At 34.5% G+C, this 23008-nt stretch overlaps 2 protein-coding genes across 3 annotated transcripts; both read right to left on the minus strand.

The window, feature by feature from the left end:
* Positions 1-12664: 12664 nt before the first annotated feature.
* LOC111902275 (uncharacterized) lies at positions 12665-14866 on the minus strand. 2 transcript variants are annotated; one of them, XM_023898137.2, is made up of 3 exons: positions 14714-14866; positions 13236-14612; positions 12665-13064 (listed from the first exon to the last, which is right to left on the minus strand). In XM_023898137.2, the coding sequence occupies exons 2-3, from the start codon at positions 14565-14567 to the stop codon at positions 12891-12893; spliced, it is 1506 nt and encodes a 501-aa protein (XP_023753905.1). In that variant the 5' UTR covers positions 14568-14612; positions 14714-14866; the 3' UTR covers positions 12665-12890. The 2 variants fall into 2 exon arrangements, with proteins under 2 accessions (XP_023753905.1, XP_023753896.1); XM_023898128.3 differs by having other exon boundaries at positions 13236-14861.
* Positions 14867-15935: 1069 nt separating this feature from the next.
* LOC111902289 (multiple organellar RNA editing factor 3, mitochondrial) lies at positions 15936-17562 on the minus strand. Its single transcript, XM_023898145.3, has 4 exons — positions 17087-17562; positions 16612-16709; positions 16412-16477; positions 15936-16328 (listed from the first exon to the last, which is right to left on the minus strand). The coding sequence occupies exons 1-4, from the start codon at positions 17443-17445 to the stop codon at positions 16087-16089; spliced, it is 765 nt and encodes a 254-aa protein (XP_023753913.1). The 5' UTR covers positions 17446-17562; the 3' UTR covers positions 15936-16086.
* Between the last annotated feature and the right edge of the window lie 5446 nt (positions 17563-23008).

The raw sequence follows: 23008 nt of genomic DNA on the forward strand, positions 1-23008 counted from the left end.
AGACAATTAAGTCTTTATGTTGTAACATATGATGTGTATTGATTATGAAATTATTAGCTTTTTATATTTTGAAATAACATCTTTACTCAATATATTTTAATAAAATGAGACAGTTTCTAGAAAATATTTTATTATATTGGAATTTTCTACGAATAAAGATATTGTAATTTTTAAAGCGTTGCAGTTAATATAAGAGACAAGATAAAGAAATTCATTTTCATCCCACATTTGTACTCCATGTGTGCACATGAGTATAATCATTGCGTACAAGTGTACGAATAAAACATAATCAAGTCTATTTTGTGCATATGTGTGTGTCTAACGCACATAATTGTACCAAGGATGTGCACACCATTACAAATATGACACACAACTATACAATTTTATCCTTCTTCGTTCCATAATACAAGCAATGAGCGTACATGAGCACAAAAAGGTACATATAACTATGCAAACATGTTGTGCAGAAAGGCTTCATGAAAACCTTAAATGGTTTTCACTAATTCTTTGAATACTAAATAACCATAACCATCTAAGGGACCAATATCAATAATTTTTTAATGATGAGAGGTATTCGAAGCATCAAAAAGATTATTCTTGCATCAATCTAATTGTCAATTTAATTTTAAAACTCACTTATGACCACTAGAATGTTTTTTCTCTAATAATCTGAACATATAACACTTAAATATGCATCCAAATCATAATAGGTGACTAGTTTTAATCAAATTATATTTTGGATGGATCAAAGGACGAGCAGTTGTTTCTAGGGTTCAAAACACCCGTCTAAGCTTCATAACCTCATATTTAACCATATTGACAAGTTTATTTCATTAAATTAAGACTGAAACACTAAAATTCATATCAAATAATATTGGAATACTAAAATTAACTAGTAATTTGATATATGTGGATCTACAAGGTACATCCACCATATGTGGAAGTTAGAAGTTTAAAACAAAGCATCAAATGAAGAAGAAGACTACCTTAAATTGCTTTTCTCCACATAAATAGTACTAGAACTTGATTTGACTCACCAATTCCTCTTTAAATCAATTTCTATTAAAAATATGAAGTTCTTTTCTTTACTCTTCTCCTATAATGTGTAGTGAAGAAAAAAAAGGCTTAAGTCGTACAAGGTTTCATCATTTAATAATACTAGTCCTTTAACTTTATCTTTTTACAAAATTTATCATTTAATAGTACTAGTCCTTAAACTTCATCCTTTTACAAAATTTACCTTAAGTGGGATTTAGCAATGAAGTTCTCTAACTTTTAGTTTGGCCCACACTTTTACATGTTCTCACGTTTAAGGTCTAGCGCAAGTCAAGGTTACATTCTTAAATCTTAAATTTTAAAAAGTCAACTCATAGTTTCAAACTCTTAAACCTTAATTACTATAACATTCAAACAAAAATTATATATCATTATATTTATTTAAATGTACTACAAAAGTAATTTACTTTGTCGAAATTGACACTTAAAATGCAAAACTTCTAGCCCTTTATTGTGGGTGTTTCACCCTAGATATGCATGTTATGTGGAACTCTTTATCTACTGACCGAATGGTTATTACGCAAGAAGAATTATTAACCAAATATCATATATAATACATTCACCTTGATCCATACAATGACACTTATCCCGATAGATTGGACTATTCTTAAAGAGTTACATATTGCTTTATGTACCGAGTAATAGTGGTGTTATCACAAACTTATTTTTCAATATTTAGTGTTGTTTTGATAAGTAATTATGAAAGAATAGAAACATTAACGAGTTTTGAAGGTGGTGTTGGAGAATTACAGCTCGGTGTTAAATAACAAGGCTCATTTTCACCATATATTAGTTGAGAAATTCCAAAAAATCTCTAAAATGAGCGAATGTGGTCCCATTTCAAATGCATCAAGTCAAGTGGTCCAAACAGACCAAGACATCCGAATTGACAACTATATGACATTGAGGGATTCACGTTTGTCTTAGTGACATCAATGAGGAGGAGAATATTAAGCTAGAAGAACCCTAGCGCATGATCGGGATGGACAAAGGAAAAGAAACTTTTTCATTAAGTTTATCGAGGTTGAATACAGATGAAAACATATTGATTAGCCGATAAGATGGATACATTTACTGTAATTTATGGCCATCGCGTACAATATGCAAAAGAACAAAAAAAGTATAAAGAAAAAAAAATACTTGAAGAAAAGACTTGCACGAAACATAAGACACAAAAGTACGAAGATTTTAAAATTTCTAATGGTGAATATCGTTCATCTAACGGAAAACATACTTCTGTTGATTCAAGCGTCAAACGATGATATAACAAAAACAAATTATTAGTTTTTGTTAATGTAATTTCTATCATATTATTATGTATAGTTTATTTTAGTGTAACGTTTTATTCAATTTAATGTCTTTATATTTTTTATTATTATGTGAATTAGATATGTTAATATTAATTATTGTTATTTGTAACAAAAATTAAAAAAAAAAAAAATAATAAGTTTAAAAGGAGTATAACATGGTTCGAAATAGGGGTGAACATTTGGACCGGACCGGTTTTACAAAAATTGATGAACCAAAGCGAAAATGTTGAGGCTTACCAGGTGGCGAGGTCCCGGTTCTTGAATGTAAAAGTGAGCATGTGGACTTGGATCGGACCTGTTGAGGATTATCAGGTCCATGTCCGTTTCTTGTCCAATCTGGAGATCCAAATGTTCACACCTACTTTGAGATATTGAATTTTAGATGAAAAAGAGATTTTATATCATGCTAACGTGATGAAAGATGAAGGGAAAATACCATTGTAACACATTAAACTTTAGTCATTTGTCTGATTTGATCACTAAAGTTGATTTAATTTTTTACGCAATAGACCATTAAACTCGTTATTTACCTATCAATTAGGGATGAGCAAAGGAACCGAATCGGCCGAAACCGGTTCGACTCGTGAACCAACTTCGATCGAATTCAAGAACCGAATGGAATCACCGATTCTACCGGTTCTGGTTTTTGCGGGGTCTTCGATGTTGGAACCAACCTTCGAAATAAAATTTTTTGATTTGACACACTTCCTTGAGAGAGTTGTAACTTATTCAATTTTTAACCAAATGAAGCGTTTTTAGAGTCTAAACTTATCTACAAAACCTAAACTATATGTAGGAAAAAGATTCATGTCAAAACTACTTAAATCGAGTAAGTTATACACATTTGAACAACAAAGTTATATTACGTTTAATTGCTGAAACATAAAAAAAATTCTGATTTGGCACGCTTACTTACGGGGTTTGTAACTCATTCAATTGTTAACCAAGTGAAGCGTTTTTATAGTCTAAACTTATCTACAAAACCTAAACTACATCTAGGAAAAAGATTTAGGTCAACAAAACTTAAATTGGGTGAGTTATGCATATTTGAACAACAAAGTCATATTACCTTTAATTGCTTAAACATAAAAAATAAAAAAAAAATAAAAAAAATTAATAATAATTTGACATGCTTCTTTACGGGGCTTCTAGGTCCCGGTTCTTGGATGTAAAAGTGAGCATTTGGACTTGGATCGGACCTGTTAAGGATTATCAGGTCTAGGTCCAGGTCCGGTTCTTGTCCAATCTGGATGTTTACACCTACTTTGAGATATTGAATTTTAGATGAAAAAGAGATTTTATGTCATGCTAACGTGATGAAAGATGAAGGGAAAATATCATTGTAGCACATTAAGCTTTAGTCATTTGTCTAATTTGATCACTAAAGTTAATTTAATTTTTTACGCAATAGACCATTAAACTCGTTATTTACCTATCAATTAGGGATGAGCAAAGGAATCGAACCGGCCGGAACCGGCTCGACTGGGGAACCGACTTCGACCGAATTCAGGAACCGAACCGAATCGGCGATTCTACCGATTCTGGTTTTTGTCGGGTCTTCGATGTTAGAACCGGCCTTCGAAATAAAAAATTTTGATTTGACACGCTTCCTTGAGGGAGTTGTAACTTATTCAATTTTTAACCAAATGAAACATTTTTAGAGTCTAAACTTATCTACAAAACCTAAACTACATGTAGGAAAAAGATTCAGGTCAAAACTACTTAAATTGAGTGAGTTATACACATTTGAACAACAAAGTTATATTACATTTAATTGCTGAAACATAAAAAAAAATCTGATTTGACACGCTTACTTACGGGGTATGTAACTCATTCAATTGTTAACCAAGTGAAGCGTTTTTATAGTCTAAACGTATCTACAAAACCTAAACTACATCTAGGAAAAAGATTCAGGTCAATAAAACTTAAATTTGGTGAGTTATGCACATTTAAACAACAAAGTCATATTACGTTTAATTGCTTAAACAAAATAATAATAATAATAATAATAATAATAATAATAATAATAATAATAATAATAATTTGACACGCTTCTTTGCGGGGCTTGTAACTCATTCAATTTTTAACCAAATCAAACATTTATAAAGTCTAATTATTACAGAACCTAAACTATGTGTAGGAGAAATATTCATGTCAAAACTACTTAAATTGAGTGAGTTATGCACATTTTGAACAACAAAGCAATATTACGTTTAATTGCTAAATAAAAAAAAAATCTGATTTGACATGTTTCCTTGCGGGGCTTGTAACTCATTCAGTTTTTAACCAAATGAAGCGTTTTTAGAGTCTAAACTTATCTACAAAACCTAAACTACATGTAAGAAAAAGATTCGGGTCAAAACTACTTAAATTGAGTGAGTTATGCACATTTGAACAACAAAGTCATATTTCGTTTAATTGATGAAACATAAAAATAATTCTGATTTGACACGCTTCCTTGTGGGGCTTGTAACCCACTCAATTTTTAACCAAATGAAGCATTTTTAGAGTTTAAACTTATCTACAAAACCTAAACTACATGTAGGAAAAAGATTCAGGTCAATACAACATAAATTGAGTGAGTTATGCACATTTGAACAACAAAGTCATACTACGTTTAATTGCTTAAACATAAAAAATAAAAAAATAATAATTAAAAAAAATTTGATTTGACATGCTTCCTTGCGGAGCCTATAACTCATTCAATTTTTAACCAAATCAAACATTTTTAAAGTCTAAATTTATCTACAAAACCTAAACTACATGTAGGAAAAAGATTATCCTGTTTGGTTTTCAGTTTTGGGCCGGTTCTAATGACCGGTTCCTGATTCCAAAAATTGACAATATTATAGTATCGGTCCCGGCCCGACAGGTTCCATCGGGTTCCGGTTCTGGTTCCGGTACCGGTACTGGCCGGTTTCCCGGTTCCTTTGTTCATCCTTACTGTCAATTAAACAATTATTCTCAGTTTTAAAAGGTTACCCGGTTACCATTCATTCATGGGAGAGTGACGTGTTAAATATGTTTATGTAGACCTATTATGTGGACTATTCCCTCATTTGGACCGGTTCGTGTGTACAACAATCAACCATTCATCTTCCTAGGGGTGAGCATTTGGAGTTTTGGACCCGTGGACCGGACCGAACCGGTGAACTGGATCGGACCGAACCGAACCGTTTTTTTGGACCCCCGGGTCGGTTCTCGGTTCTAGGATTTAGAGTCGGTCCGATCGGGTTTTTCTACCGGTCCGGTTCGGCCGGTTCCGAGTAAAAACCGGTTATGGACCGACTTATTTTTTTTTAAATTATATTTTGTGAATTTTTTTAAACAAGCATATCTCATTCATTTTAAGTTGGATTGACATGCGGTTTTCTTCAATGTATAATTTAGAGTTTATAGATGATTTTTTACTATAATTTTGTTGCTTTCGGCGTTATATTCGATGAGTTATAATCCTTCAAAGATGAGATATCAAAGCTGAAATATTTTAGCTTTTCAGCAAGAAATTTAAACTTTTGTATTCTATGTAATTCTTTAAACAAACATATTTCATTCGTTTTAAGTCGGATTGACATGCGGTCTTTTTCAATATGTAATTTAGAGTTCATAGATTATTTTATACTATAATTTTGTTGATCTTAGTGTTATATTCGATGAGTTACAATCCTTCAATGATGAAATATCAAAGCTGAAATATTTAAGCTTTTCAGCAAGAAAATTTAAACTTTTGTATTCTCTAAAATTCTTTAAATAATCATATCTCATTCGTTTTAAGTCGGATCGACATATGGTTTTTTCCAAAGTGTAATTTAGAGTTTGTAGATATTTTTTACTATACTTTTATTGTTTTTGGTGTTATATTAGTTGAGTTACAGTCTTTCGAAAATGAGATATCAAAGCTGAACTATTTCAACTTTTCAGCAAAAAATTTAAACTTTTGTATTCTGTTAAATTCGTTAAACAAACATATCTCATTCGTTTTAAGTTGGATTGACAAGTGGTTTCTCCCAACGTGTAATTTAGAGTTTGTAGATGATTTTAGACTATATTTTTCTTTTTTCTTTTTTGTTTTGTTTTTGGTGTTATATTCAATGAGTTACAATCAATCAAAGTTAGGATATCAAATCTGGTATATTTCAACTTTTCAACAATTATTTTAGACTGTAATTCTGAGTTTTATGTATCTTTTGACAGATAAATCATATGAAAGAGATCTTGATAGAGTAGCAGAAAATTCTGACTTCGAAATTGTAATCGATATGGTGAACTTCTTTGAAAAATTCAAGATAAAAACAAAGCTTGTTTCGGCTACATCAAAACCTTTGGTAAATCTTTTTATCCAGGAAGTCTTAAATGTGGACATACATCTAAGAAAGTGATCAACCAAACCAATGTTTCTCGAAATGGTATAGGACATGAAGACGAAATACGATAAGTATTGTGATGCCTACAACAAGATGAACGATTTTTTGTACTTTGCGGATTTACTTGATCGTATCACCAAATCACCTTTTTGTTACATGTATTTAAAAAAAATGATTAGGTACATGGAACCATCATTGACCTCTGCATGCATTTTTTTAGTAAACTTGATATATATGTTAGTTGGTAAACAAGTTAGATTTAGATGACAATATATGTATGTTTGTGTTAAATTGTTACCAATCCAAACGGGTCTAAGAACCGAAAAACCCGAACCTAGACCCGGACACGGACATGGACACGACTCATCTGGTCCGGTCCACGGTCCACAATATTCTCCATAACCAGTCCGGTCCAAGAGTCGGTCTGGTCCGGTCCCGTCCAGTCCAAATGCTCAACCCTACATCTTCCTCTAACCCCTAATTCATCTTCTTCTAAACCAACTCCCACCTCACCACCTTTCACATTTTACATCCCAACACGATAGCTACCATCATCGTATGCCACCCAACCTATGCCCACCTCCCAACAACACTACCATTCATCTTCCTCCGACGAACACACCAAAATGAACATCAAATCCAAAAAAATCCTGAAAAACAAAACATCAAATGACAAGGAAATTATAGCAAATACACATTCTTTCTTGAATACTTATACATTTATACTCCTAAAATCAAATACAAAAAGCAAAATCAAAGAGCCTAAACTGGACACCTAAACCTAACAAACGAAAATGATGAAGATGAAGGTGTTGTTGCTAAAAATATGGAGAATAAAGAAGAAACTTCAGCAACATTATCCTACTACAAAGCACCATCAGATCCTTACCAAACATTGCTTGTTATCTAACTGATGTGTACTGGTATGGCACCGACAACTGATCCTTAAAGCCTCTTAAGCAAATGACTTCATCAACGACATTCATTCCAATAAAGAGAAGGTTACAAAACCTGAAATAAACTCACTTTGTTCGTTTTTTCATCCAGATTCAAGAATAGAAAACCCATGTTTATCATCTTTCTTGTTGACCTGGTAATCAATTCATCTAAAGCTCCATAAGGAATTAAACATGATAAGAATTTTGGATACAAACCTGAAGTACACATTTAAATCCATTTATGAAAATTGGAACACACGTAGCCGGAGAAGAAAGGGTTAGGGTTTTTCACAAAGTTGTCTCCAGAGAGACTACATTACATCATCTCCGCATGTGTGTCACCGCCTGTGTTGTTGCCAGAGGAATAAAATCATTCTAGTTTGTTTTAATCACAAAGCACTGCCTAAATATACTAATTACAGTTGTCAAATAGTATACTTTTATGACAAAATTGCAAAAACGGTCCCTATGATATGCATTTATTTGGGGTTTTAGTACAAACCACAACTTTTTTGGATTTGTGGTTCTTTTGAGCTAGTTTCATTGCGTTTTTCGTCCCTCCAAATAGTGAAATGACTGTAATACCCTTGGCGAATTTATTTTCCATTTTTCTTTCATTTTTTAAAAATCTAATACTAATTTATTTATTTTAATAATTAAAAATAATAATAAAAAAGGACCCACCCACCCCCTCTCCTTCTCTCTGTCTCTCTCTCATATCAAGTTTTAATACCCATAACTCATAATCGACCACCATCCTCTTCTTCAATCTTAGACCTCAATCTATCTTCTCTTCCATCCCATTATTCTGCCACCACCTCGTTCATGATTCTTAACTGTTAGAATAGAATGATAATCAAAAGGACTTTGACTTGAGCACTAAAATCAACATTAATTTTTCTCCATGTCTGATGCAATCTACTCAAATTGTTACTCAATAATCAGCTTAATCACATTTATACATCATCCAATGCACTTAGTTTTATCAGACACTTAGAAGATGTATTGGAAGAAGAAAACCATAGGCCAATGCTCGACTGATTAGAGCATGATCAAAGAGGGTAGACCATATCCTTGTAAATAAGGCAAACCCCCAGTTATCCAGGGTCAAAATCATTGTTCCAAATTATAGGCAGAAAAACAGAGCACCTTATTACATTTGAGTTCGTGGTGAGGGTGGAATCATCGCCAAATAGAGTTTGTCTCTGGTTCTGAGGATTAAACATGCATACACATTGGTTAAACTCATAATTTGTTTGTGTGTGGGATATGACAGGGTTGTTTGAAAGAGGCGATTGAGGGGAGTAATTCATCGATGGTCGGAGGTGATTGGATTACTAACCAGATTTGGAGAAGACGATACTTATAATAGAATATGGGATATAGGGTTCAAGGGAGAGGCAGTGGGAGATGATGGTGATGAATTGGCATTGTAGGCGCTGGGAGGTGTTGTTTTTGTCGTCGACGGGGATGAGAACACAAACAAGAACTTAATCAAACAAATATAAATCAATCAAATTTACGTTCTAATCGGACTGAACGATAATAAGACCCACAATCAAGAGCTTAATTTAACCTTCTGCCCTAATTTCACATGAAAACACAAACAAAATCAATGTTATACCATCAATAAATGTGGATCTATACTAGAAATAATTAGTTACAGATCCAATACAATGTCGATTTTGGATATCTATCAGATGGGGAGATGAATGAGAAGGATATCAAAGATGGTGGTGGTAGTCAGTGGAAAGGAGGTTGCAGAAATCGATCTCTCAGATTGAAGTGGCGATGGTCGTCAAAGAGGAAGAAGGCAACAAAGGTAGTCATCGATGTAAGGGAAATCAGTGGTTGTTGATGTCGTCATATGGAGGTTTGGCATATGGTCTTGGTGATCAGAGGTGGTGGGAGGCAAGGTCTTCAAGAAGTTGTGGACTTTGATGGTAGGGGTGACGGTATGGAGAGAGAGAGAGAGAGAGAGAGAGAGAGAGAGAGAGAGAGAGAGAGAGAGAGAGAGAGAGAGAGAGAGAGAGAGAGAGAGAGAGAGAGAGAGAGAGAGAGAGAGAGAGAGAGAGAGAGAGAGAGAGAGAGAGAGAGAGAGAGAGAGAGAGAGAGAGAGAGAGAGAGAGAGAGAGAGAGAGAGAGAGAGAGAGAGAGAGAGAGAGAGAGAGAGAGAGAGAGAGAGGGAGGTATGTGGGTCCAATATAATTATTTGTTTTCTTTTTCATTTAAATTAAATAGAAAAAAATATAAAAAAATTATCAGAAGGGCATTACAGTCATTTCAATTTACTGAGGGACCAAAAACGCAACGTAACTAGCTCAAAAGGACCATCAATTCAAAAAAGTTGTGGTTTGGACTAAAACCCCAAAAAAATGCATACATAGGAACCATTTTTGCAATTTTGTCTACTTTTATAATTCATACTTTGGCTTCAACAGTTTTGGCAAGTTTGGTCTTTAGAATTTTTAGATTTCAGGTTTGACCATAATACTTTTGTATATTGATAGGTTTAATCCTTATACTTTCATATATTTCTATGTTTGGTCCCTACACCTTTCAAGTTTTAGACTTCAGCCACCAACCTTTCGTATATTAGTAAATTTGGTCCCCAAACTTTCTTATTTCGGCAGTTGACTTCCTCAAACTAAATAACACGAAAAATAACAAAGTATAATAGTTATTTTTATTTTCTTTTTCTAACTATCTTTTTCTTTTCTTTTTTCAATATTAACAAAATATATCTCTTATTATTCTATATATGGATTTTAGTAACAACTTTGTTTCTTTTTCTAACCATCTCTTTCTTTTTCTTTCATCATTAATAAAGTTGATCTCTTATGATTTTATATATGCATTTTAGTAACAAATCAAAATATTAACCACAATTGATAAGGAAACACCCTCGTTATTTGTTTTGGTAAAAATAAAAATGAATACTTACATAAATAAATAAAAGTTATTAACCTTTTTTTTAAATTTAAGAGGTTTAAAAATGCAAGTTAACGATAAGTGGCTGAGGATTATACAATTGAGTCAATATTAAAAGTCAACAACAAGTAAATATGACTTTTAAAAGAGAATACTGGATCTAGGTTCTAGAAATGTGTATTGCCTCTAGATGAAAATGGACTTTCACTACAATCACGTAAGTCTCATTTTACCATACAAAAAGAGATGCATTATTAATATAAAGTTAGGCAAAACATTATTCCTGAACAATAGACGTCTAACAGTTAATTATGATGATCATTATAATATTATATGTATCTAACAAACTTGATGAGATTGTTCAACAGTAGGACATCTAAGACTCTAAGTCAATTGACACAGTAGCGGAGCCAGGGTCAACGTAAAGGGGTATCCCGAACCAACGGGTTCGGTTTCTCGGTTTTTCAGTTTTCCAAACTCAGTTTCGGGTTTAAACTCAAACTCATTCAAAGGTTTAACTTGTTGAGAATTGAGAATCTTATGTTGCTTATATAACAGATGTGTAGGGACTATGTTTCATTTTATAGCCGATGTTGGACAATTTTAAAATTATAAGAAATAAGAAAATAGTTGAAGGGATATAGGATAGAAACTGATAAACAAAAAAAAAAACATATGTTAAGCCCAAGATTCAAACTTCCAACCTCTGGAAAAACACCATGTTGTCATAACCAACTGAACCAATTAGAGCTTTTGTTATTTTTTTCGCAAAACACATTTATATTAAGGAACGCAAAATAAACAATATTTTTCGGAAAAATTTATACTACTTAAATTTTTTTGAGGGGCATCCCGGGATACCCCGGGATCCAATGTAGATCTGTCAGTGCTTTGACACAGACAACATAAAGACTAGGATTAGATGCTTTTAACATACGACAAAAGAAGAATGAGCTCGCGGACATTTCACAAAGGATGTATATGCAAATACTAGTTGCAACTCATCTTATTACAACTATTGATTTTTTATTTATATTAATTAATACATCGTGATCATTTTTGTAATATACATCGAAACATCAATAAAATGCTAGTAAGATTTAGGGGGCATCCTATAGTAGGGCAGTATGAGCACCAACCTCTTAAAAAGTTTTGATCATTTGAAAAATGTAATCCTATAAATGGATCCGAGATACATCTTAAAAAAAAAAAACAATTAAAATCTTATAGTATTGAAAAAAATGGAGTCTCAATTTTGACACAGCCTCATGCCATGATTGCGCCACATAACCAAATAGTATCATGTTAGAAATATATGAATATGTAACTACGTTGATAGGTCAAATGGTCAAAATTACAAAAACATTAGTGACTACAAAAAATAACAGTGTCAAAATCGATTTTTTTTAATATATAATGAGTTTTATGCAATTGACCTTTACAAATAATAATACTATATTTAATATATTTGCACATTTGTACATATTCAAACTCCAAATCCCACCCCGCCTAACCCTAGCTACACCCACTCCCTCTACACATACCTCATAGCATCCGCACCAACACCTGCACCCCCACCCATACATTTTTCTTAGAAAATTTTTCAAGTTAACTATTTCCTAACTTTTTTTATTTTATTATTTTCTTATGTTTTAGATTTTGATGAACATTTGTGATAGGTCTCGGCCAAAGCATGTATCTTTCGGTGAAAGAGTGACCACAATAATATCTTTATAATAAACCTGAGTATTCTTTATTTATTCTGAAGCTTCCAATGAATATATTTCGGAGATTAAAAGTTAAAGCTTCAATTAAAAGATCAACGATATTCTAAAAGATAAACCGTAAATAACAATAAAAATAAAAATAAATACTAAAAACATGGGACTGTTGGCCTTATACTTGGTCTCTCAATGCTCTCTTTGTTTATGCTATTACAGGTTACATCATCTATACATACACCATACAAACAGCACATACCAAATAAAATTGAAAAACTTGCCAACATAATCCTAATCATAGAAGCAAGACTAAAAAGAAACATTAAATATAAAAAAAAAAATCATAAAAGACAAGTTAAGGATGTATATTATCAAAAGAACAAGTCAATTTTACAATCAATACAATGAAACAAACTATAAAACACCAGAAAATACAACATCCTTGTGATCATATAAAACTCAAATTCAACAAATATCTAGTTTCGAAAATTATTACCCGTATAACAAGAAACCCGTGAACACAAAATATATATTAAAAAAAAAAACATCATTTTTTTATAAAATCCTTGCTTAGCTGGCCAATTTAGTAAGGCGATGTATAGTACTTCTTGCAACCCTATTTCCTGGATCAATGTTCATCACAGTTCTCAAGTCTTCTGCTCCAAGTTTGTATTTTTCCATACTCTCATATAATAACGCACGTTGTACTAAAACAGAAACATTTTTCTTGTCTTGTTCCAATACCTATGGAAAACAAAAAATCGTAAGGGTATTTTCGTCTTTTTGCACAAACAAGAGATTCAAAGATAGTTTCTATCCCATAATGCATGTCAAACACAGTGTAAGAAAAGTAATGATAATAATAATAATAAGATAAGGAACAATTTTAATGGAGAAAAAGAAAAAAGAAAGTACCTTTGAACAATCAGCAACTGCCTTCTTGTATTCTCCTACTTCTTTGTAACATGAAGCTCTAGATGACAAGACTTCCATGGTGGCAACATTATCACCACTTTTTTCCAAAAGAATCACAGCCCAAGAAAGCCATTTAATGGCATCAGGATATTGTCCTGCTTTATAATTATCCATTCCTTTGTTCTTTGCTGACGAGGATGTAACGCCAGCTGGCGGCGGTGGAAGCCCTTCAAGCTCAGTTGTCCCACCAACATCACCTCCTCCAATGTCAGACTCAAAACCCCAATCTTCAGCCCCTGCAAATTGTTGGCTTACAAGATTCTCTGAATCTTTTGAAGATGAAGCGAAAAGAATGTCAAAATCATTTCCTGTTGATGATTGAACTGGTGGTTGATTTTGTTTCCCATTAAAACCAAAATCATCCAGTTTGGATGATTGAACTGGTGGTGGATTTGAAATATTACCAAAACCAAATCCAAAATCATCAACTTTTGGTTGAGAATGAGAACCCATGGATGAACCTGTGAAACTGGGATTGGTGTTGGGTTTTGAATCTTTTGATGCATTTTGAAAGCTACCAAACATATCATCCCCTGATTTTGTTGGTTTGCTTGTTTTGTTTCCTGATTTTGTTCCAGAAGCTGGTTTAGAGCTGAAATCAACTAAAGATCCAAAGGGGTCCTTGTTTGAATTCATGCCACCTCCAATGCCACTCATGGTTGAGCTTTTCATTGATGAACCTCCAAGGTTTTGATTCTTGTTGCCATAACCACTTGTGTTGTAATTCCCAGAACCTTGTGAAGAAGAAGAACCCCAACCACCACTACTGTTCATAGTATTACCAGGTTTCGGCAATGAATTGGCCATACCTCCCATTGAATAAGCGCTTCTACTAGCTGTTTGTGATGAAGCAGGTGCGACATTCTTCAATGGAACATTACTATTGTTACCTTTACCTGCCCCTAGATTTGATCCAAGCAAATCACTAAACAGATTAGGGTTTTTACTCGCAATCCCGATATTCGAAGTGTTTGAAGGACGCTGTGGTGCCGACGAAGCCCAGCTTCTTCCCGTGATATCTCCAACCATTGATGTCGGTCCATTTAAAGGGCCGCCGAGAGTGGACGACGGCGCAGGAGCGGCGGGTTGGTGAGTCCAGGAAGGTTTGTTGGGTTGCCACGATGGCGTCGCGGTGTAAGGCTTAGGTTGCGTGAAAGTATTATTGTTGTTCTGAGCATTAAGAGGTTTGGAACGATTCGAATTGATTCCGAGATCGAAATCGAAGTTGTTGAGAGATCCAGATTGGTTTGATCTTCCGTAATTCGAATTCATATTAAAGGTTCTTTTTTTCTTTTTTTGGATATTGCCTTACAGGATCTGAATTTCAATTTTTCAGAAACGATTTTGATGACACAACAGAAAGTAGAACAAACAGATCGGAGAAAAATGAATGCGATCTGGATCAACACAGGGCGTACCTTACGTCGTATCGCTTGATGCCGCCGTATCCACCGTCGTAGCCGCCGTGTTCCGACGGAAAATTGATCGGGGTAAGTTGATAAGCGGATACCAGCTCAGATTTGAAGAAAAATGGATTCTTGGATCCTTTTTTCGCCGAAAGAGGTGTTTTGGTCTGATCATCTAAGAGTCTAGAAAACTACATAAATAGTCCCTTACATTTGGCTTAATGAATACTTTTACCCCTTGGAGTTTGTAAGTCGCCTGTTTGGTACCATTAAATAGACTAATGCAAAAAATCTAAGAATACCACCCAACTATATATTGATCAAATGTGACAACTCGACTTTCAGTTTGATGTCATTTACACAAAAACAGTCAAAATTGATTAATATTTTCTAAAATGTAGTTAGGTTTTTTTATGTATCAGGTTTTTAAATTATAGAATTTATTGGGCGAGTTAGAAGGTGCAGATTATCCTTTATTCTATAAATATGGAGAGTTTGATGTTGTCATTGCTACGAGTGAAACATGTATAATATGTTGTAAATGATAGATCCATCTAGGACATAGAAAAAATGTGTTTTACAAGAAAGAATCGGGGAAAATAACAAAGAAGATAAAGTTGGTCACCAACAATGACATTCTTGTGTTGATGAAAAAGGCAAGCCCTTTTGTATTTTATACAACAAGCAAATTTTAGAAAGGGAAAAAAAATGTTGATTACACAAATTTTCATTGATTTCATGTATATTTTAGGATTCAACTAAAGGACGTAACCAATATTGTGTTTTTATTGATTCAAGTATTTATAATACAAATAATGCATATTTATTTTATGGTTTTAAAAGTCAAATGGCACCTCCCAAACTTTTATGGTGTTGTTAGCTGAAGAGATGAATGTGGTAAAGGAATAACCTTGTAAACATGTTACTACTAAATTATTAAGAATGAAGTTTAGATTGTCATCATTTGATTGAAATGGGTCAAGAACCCTAAGTGGAAGTTCTAAATGGAAAAGTATCAAATTGCTTGACAATTAACATATGAAAATAATATGTTGACTAGTTGTTATAAAGCTTGGTTTAAATCAAAATGTTGAATTAAACCTATTCTAGCATGAAAAAGTGAAATATGTGTAAAAATTGTAATCGTGACATTTAACACTGATTCTTAGTTTATTTACAGAGATCACTTGAACATGTTTTATGCTTCTTTGTAATAGATTTCGCTTTTCATCGATATCCAAAATTAGCAATGAAATCACACAAAAATATAGATAAACAAAGTGCTCTCAAAAACATCATATGCAAAACAAGCTAACATCACTAGAAAAATCCACTTACTAAACTTTAACTTATCCAAATTTGTTTTAAGATTCCAAAAGCAAACCCTAGTTTTCCGTAAACCCTCCACCACCATTTTGGGCGGCAGGGTAGGCGGCCGGAGGCTGAGCAATAGTATCTCTCCGATCGTGGGCCCACCCCTCTCTTTGAACCGGCTCTCTACGTATAGTTTGCATCGTCTCACGGCGTTTATCGTATCGTGGCCGTGGACGCGGCCTTGTGTTTTGTTGTCTGTCTGCAAATCTGTACTGAGGACGCGGTATCACTTGCCCATCAATAAATTGATCCCCTACAGATACAAACATGACTTAATCTGGTAAACTATATAAATAAATAAATAAATAAAAATTAAAAAAAAAAAAAAGTACAAACCTCCATAATCTTTATTGGGAACATCAAGATATGAGTCAGGCAAAACCCAAAGAACACCAGGTAGACCTGAATGAAAGAAAAAAAAAATGTTAATCTGGTAAGCAATATATGCGTGTTTGTTTATGACTTAATTTATTCTTTTTAGCCACTAAATGAAAGTTCACCATTTAACCCTAAAGAGCTTAAAGATTTAAGAGAACCTTTGACTTTGTAGGATAACTCCTCAGATATCAAAGCACCGAATCCAGTATAAGTTGTTGTTGAAACAGAGTAAATCTTCTTCTTTGCCTCCTCCTCACTGAAAACCAAGAAACAACCAAAACGCTTCATACATAATCATAATGCGGAATTGCAGATCACTACTAATACATTAATGCAATTGACAAACTTTTAGGGTATGATTAAGAACATTTTCAAAATCTCTAATTTCAAAATATGATAAAGATTTTGAGAGTTTTCTGATGGAAATTGACAACTGTGACAGTATGTATTGGCTAATATATTACAAAAATGGTTGTAAGAGTATCATATGTAATTATGAAATGGAGAGACGACAGAAACTAGGGTTTTACAACGTAAGAAGCAAAAGGATTCAATTAAGTAGAAATTCCTAATAATATAGTAAAATTAAACATAGATTATAATATGAAGAAGAACATATGTTGATGGCAATACCTTCCGAGAACAGAAGCTAGGGTTTTGACATAGGAATTTATCATTTCATCTTCGGAGGGTTTAGGGTCGGTGGGGAACTCCATGACGATAAGCCAATGTTCATAATCGCAGCCATCAAGCAAAATAGTCTCCTTTGGGGGACGGTTGCTCCAATTTGGTGATGGATCGTTCAAGGGAGAATAACCCGACCCGGATGTTTTGAGTCGAACAGGGATTCTAGGAGCGAGTTGTGGAGATTGGTAATGGTGGTCCAGGAGTGGGAGAGCAAATCGAGAGCGATAAGTGATTGAAGATGATGGTGATGATCTGAGACGAGAGAATATAGAGGTTAGGGTACGTCTGGTGGAGACGCTCGCCATAGGTGGCCGGTGTCTTCTTTATCGAAAGTATGCGTTTACGCTCGGAGGGTTCTGGTAGGGCTTCCGACGGATGAATCGACACGACGAATCTATTAAAATGGGAAAATGGTACAATTGAGTCCTCTAACTATAATTTTGTTTTAGTAAGGAGACCAAAATAAATCTTTTTTATAATAAAAAAAATATAATGTGAAAATCCGAATTAATATTCTGGAATTTAGACTTAAATTTTAGAATTTAAAAAAAAAAAAAAAAAAAAAAAAAGTCCCAAATTTTTAGAATTAACAAAAAATACTCAATAAGAAGTCCCAAATTCAAAGAAGAAATTTCAAGAAAAAATAATTGTTTTTTACTAAAATTTAACAAAAGATAAGCAAACATAATAAATATGAAATATATATTGATAATATGATTTAAAATCAAACATTTAATTTGAAACGGTAATACCAAACACGTGGAAATGGATATTTCAAGTATAAATAGAGACTTTTTTGAAAAAAAATGCAAAAAAGGAAGAAGATGAAGACATAATCAGGATCAGATTCACTAATAGTTTCATCAAGAATGAAAGGTACTTACTTGGAAGTATGAGCTTTGATGATAATGATGTCATGTAGTGATTTCTTTCTTCCCATAATGTTGTCTTTCTGATTGTTTGATGGAGAGTGTTTTTTATTGATGCCTTAATACAAATAATCGTGGTGTTATATAGGGGTTAGAGCATAAATGAAGTGCTCTTCATTTCCCCTGATCGTTCATATGTACAAGCGCATTAATTCATATGTACAAGCGCATTAATTCATCAGTTGCAACTTATGGGTAAGAGATTTGGAACCACACAAATATAGTCCCTCAAGTTATGAACAATTGTCATATCCATCATACTACAAATATTTAAGTCCAACGACCTATTCTGTCATTATGGCAATTATCATGGTACACAATATAAATGTACCTAACATGTAATGAGTATTACAAAATAGTCCTAAGGCCACAATAATGTGTTATTTTCCAACATTCTCCCACTTGGCCGAGAGACTATTTGTATACATGTTTCATTATTTGGTCAAGATAAGTTCATCATGTTTCATATTAATATCAAAAGCAGAAAAGTACAGCCTTGCGCATCCATTATAGATACGGGGCCCCCACCGATCATACTATGGTATTTCATATGAAACTTACGATTAATATAAGCCAAATGACTTTAGAGTTAAGTTGTCATGCATTATATTTGTCTATATATAAATTAAATGTGCACAAGTTATTAATATAGACAAATTGTGTATTATGGAGGAATAATAATCAAGTACTTGAATAATGAGAATTAGAGGTTATAGTAAAGCACTATGCTAGAATTACATTATACTAAGTCTAGCCTTAAACCCATATTGATGACATCTTGAAATACTTCGGGTGGTAGACCTTTCGTCAGCGGATCCGCTAGCATATCATTAGTGCGTATGCGCTCGATACAAATACCATTATCCTCCTCTTGCTCTTTAAACAAAAAAAGTATTTGTATCGAGGTAAAGCCTCATTACAATTTAATTATTTCTAGTGAAAATCTTATAGAGGCAAAGTTATGGCAATTTACGTTCTTTTAACAGCCTTAAAATGGAGTTTATAATTATGAGCCTTGTGATTAAATTTCTCAACAAGACTCCATGGCAAGTTGCATTATGTGTGATAACATATTTTGCCATCATAGTTGGTATAGCCGTCAATTTTACTTATGACTCTTCCATGATATTGGCTAACTAATAGCATAAAGATGTATCCCAATAATGACTATTCATCTTTGCATTTGGCAAAGTAGAGTCAAAAATCATATCATTTCTAAGTTATAACTGATGGGTTTTGGTCATAAGACATCCTATGTGTTCATACAAACCCTAATGCCTGGATCTAGGTTTCTCTATTGTACATGCTTTGAATCCAAGACTATAAATCCTAATTCTAGCATACAAGTAATCATATTAACATAAGAATAGGTTTATAATGTTACCTTGATTGTTATGTAGCAACAACAATCCCAATTCCTCCTTGAATTGACTTTGGAAGGCTTAGAGTCACAAGTGTCACTCCTCTAATGGCTCACAAACACCATAAGCAAGAGGATGAAGAGGAGAGAGGATGGAGGCTGCCCAAAACGTGTTCTAACCCTAGAAAAGAAGTTCCCCCACGTTTTTGAGCCTTAAGGGTTCTATATATAGTGAGACTATTAGGGTTATCTAACAAGGAAACCCTAATTTGGTTGCTTAAGCCCTAAGCAACCCATAGACTCCTTTAATCAAGCCCTTGGACGATTTCCTTATGGGCTTCCCATAAGAATTCGTCCACCTCTTGATTTAAGACAATCCATGGCCCAAATTGCAATTATCTTATAATTACAATTCCAGTCCCTTAAGTTTAATTAATCTCTTTTAGTCATAAAACTAATTACCAATTAATTATTGACTAATATTAATTAAACAATATGATTTCTCCTTTAATATATCATTCCCATAATATATTAATAAATCATATTTAATCCTTTCTCTCCATAATTCATCCTATCAAGTTGCTTTGGTGAAGGCAACCCAAAAGGACCATGCACCATCGGGTCAAGTACATACCAAAATAGTTATTGTAACGCCCCATTCCTGGTATGTTGCTTCCGTGGCATTTATTTAGAAGTTTTCGAGAGGGACTCGGCGAGTCTATGGCCCGACTCGTCGAGTAGGGACGAGATTTCGAGCACGTGTTAGTCGGCGACTCGGCGAGTCTGCCTGCCAGGTAGAAACCCTAAATCCCCGGGTTTGCACCCTATTTAAACCACCTTATGAGCCCCAAACTCGTTCCCTTCACCCTCAGAGCATCATTTAGCAAACCCTAATCATTCCCTTGAGTAATTGAGCATTTCTTGTGTGAATCTTGAAGTTTTGAAGAGAAGAAGGAGGCTAGATCCAAAGGAGAAGAAGAAGATCCAAGGTCTTGCACCCATTTCAGAGTTTATTGAGGTATCAGCCAATTCCCTTCTGTTTCTATGATTTATTTCTCTTTCACAAGCATATTTAGCCTCTTTTAGCCATTTCTTAGCTTGTTCTTAGTAGTGAGATCACATTAGATTGATTAGCCTTCGGATCTAGCCATGCTTCAGTTCCAAAATCGTAGATCTGTCACCTTTATAGAGCCATTTTGCATGATAGCCCTAGATCTACTCTTCTAAGTGCCTTTTTAGCCTTTATATCCCTTTTCATGCGTATGTACACGTAAAGTTGGAAACTTTACGTGGTAAATCAGCCTTATAAACTCAGATCTATAAATTGTATGCGGTGGTTTTGATCAGAATCGAGTTTTTAGGATCTGCATGCATGTGACTCGGCGAGTCGTTCTTCGGACTCGGCGAGTCAGGCCGCGAGTCCCCGATCTTTACCCTTTGAGTGATTCCGAGTGGAGGCCAGTGAGCAGTAGGATGGACTCAGTGAGTCGGAGGTTAGACTCAGTAATGGAGGGACTCGATGAGTTGTTCATACAACTCGGCGAGTCCAAGACAATCTTCTTAGATCGAAGAACAACTCATCGAGTTGTTCATATGACTCGACGAGTCGGATGCAGATTGCCTGAGCTTTTGAATCAAGAGGGTACTCGTCGAGTCGATGCCATGCTCGACGAGTAGCCACGAGTAGGGTTGAGAAGTGAGACTAGGGACTCGGCGAGTTGGCGGCCCAACTCGGCGAGTCAGGTCAACTGTAGGTTGACTTTGACCGGGAGAGTTGACTTTAACTAGGGGTAAAAGAGTCATTTACCCAATGTAGTGATTAGCATCTGATTAAGTGTGTTTATGGATTTGTAGCCGGGGAGATACCGGAGCTGCAACAGTTAGCTTCCAGAGCCATACACACAACAGCCAGTTCACGAGGTGAGTTTCCTTCTAGTAGGAACGGGTCAAAGGCCACAACGCCGGCCCGTTCAGTCAGTAGTAGTTTCTGGACTTCGGTCCAATGCAGTAGTTAGTATGTTTGACGCCTCCGTGGCTCAGACAGGATTTATGTGTTTATGCTAGTTGATATGTTATGCTATGTTGTGTTCAGTTAGTCCGGACTTCGGTCTGATGCAGGGGACGGGGTCCCAGTCAGTTTCGGACTTTGGTTCGATGTAGGGTACGGGGTCCCAGTCAGTTTCGGACTTCGGTCCGATGTAGGGGACGGGGTCCCAGTCAGTTTTCGGACTTCGGTCCGATGCAGGGGACAGGGCCCCAGATAGTTAGTCCGGACTTCGGTCCGATGCAGGGGACGGGGTCCCAGTCAGTGGGCAAGGCCCAGTATGTGCTTTATATGTATTGTATGGTATGTGGTAGTTTGGGGGAGCTCACTAAGCTTCGTGCTTACAGTTTCAGTTTTGGTTTCAGGTACTTCCGCAAGCAAAGGGAAGAGCTCGGGATGATGGCATCGCACACACCACAGCTTCAGTTTTTGTCCTGGGAGTTGATTCAGTTTCTTGATATGTTGGATATAGTTGTGATACAGTTCTTCTCACAGTATTTTATTATGGTTTTCGAAACACGCAACGTATGGTTTTATTATGCGATACTCAGTTTCATGGTTTTTGTTATAATAAAAATTGAAATTTTTGGGTCGTATTTTTGGGTTGTTTCAGTTATGGACTTAGACACTAATCCAACAATAACTTCTTTTATAAACAAGTTTGTAATTATTAGTCTCATGTAAATATCACAAAAACTTTCTTGGAAACTTTTCAATGATTCAGACTGTGATTTGATTGAAAACGGATCATCATGCCAGTAATATAAGCGATTTCGGGATGAATATAAAATTGGGCCTACATAAAACTTCCAACTACTAAAGCATAAGACATTAATTTCATTTGATATTGTCGTATCTTAGTTTTTAGGTATTGAAATGAACTAAAAATGTTTCTCTTAACAACGGAAACAACTAAAGGGAAGCATTGTTGCATGCTATCCTTACTTGATATACACTCAATATTTCCTTTTTAGGATAATGTTATTTTATGTATACATATGGCTATAAGATACAAGGCTTCAATAGGATCTTTTATATCAAGGTGACATGATAGCAATTGTTTTGATTCATGCAACATAATGTCATTACTCGCTAATAAATAGTCATCTATATATAAAACGAGCATGATAAAATTTCCTCCCACTGATTTTGTGGTATATAAATCGATCTAATTGGTTCTTAATCAAGTTGTTAATCTTCCATTGAATGTTAGATACCATTGACAAGAAGCCTGATTTAGCCTACTTTATTCCTTGAGTTTGGATGAGAACATTTCTTGGTAATAAATACCCACTTTTGTGAATATCTTTTAGCGACCAAACAAGATTTATGTCGTCCAATGTTAATCATTTGGGATTTAGTTTATTCTTAAAGATTTACTTGCATCCTATGGGTATGAAACCCTTTGGTAATTGAGCAAGTTCCCAAACATCATCCCTTTACATTGAATTAAGTTCATCATGCATAACTTCATTCCACTTGATCACAAGTTATGGTATCATTATCCATGTTAGGGCCGACCTCATGTAATTGTC

The sequence above is a fragment of the Lactuca sativa genome, chromosome 6 (assembly GCF_002870075.4).
Source record: "Lactuca sativa cultivar Salinas chromosome 6, Lsat_Salinas_v11, whole genome shotgun sequence".
In the NCBI taxonomy this organism is placed as follows: Eukaryota; Viridiplantae; Streptophyta; class Magnoliopsida; order Asterales; family Asteraceae; genus Lactuca; species Lactuca sativa.

What these genes read in the sequence shown, in the direction of transcription:
- LOC111902275 (XM_023898137.2), bottom strand. Translation starts at nt 14,567, where the DNA reads ATGAATTCGAATTACGGAAGATCAAACCAATCTGGATCTCTCAACAAC. An exon ending in CAGTTGCTGATTGTTCAAAG is followed by an intron (nt 13,065 to 13,235) that starts GTACTTTCTTTT and finishes TGTTTTCCATAG; the next exon opens with GTATTGGAACAAGACAAGAA.
- LOC111902289 (XM_023898145.3), bottom strand. Translation starts at nt 17,445, where the DNA reads ATGGCGAGCGTCTCCACCAGACGTACCCTAACCTCTATATTCTCTCGT. An exon ending in CTAGCTTCTGTTCTCGGAAG is followed by an intron (nt 16,710 to 17,086) that starts GTATTGCCATCA and finishes CTTGGTTTTCAG; the next exon opens with TGAGGAGGAGGCAAAGAAGA. An exon ending in GTTATCCTACAAAGTCAAAG is followed by an intron (nt 16,478 to 16,611) that starts GTTCTCTTAAAT and finishes TCTTTCATTCAG; the next exon opens with GTCTACCTGGTGTTCTTTGG.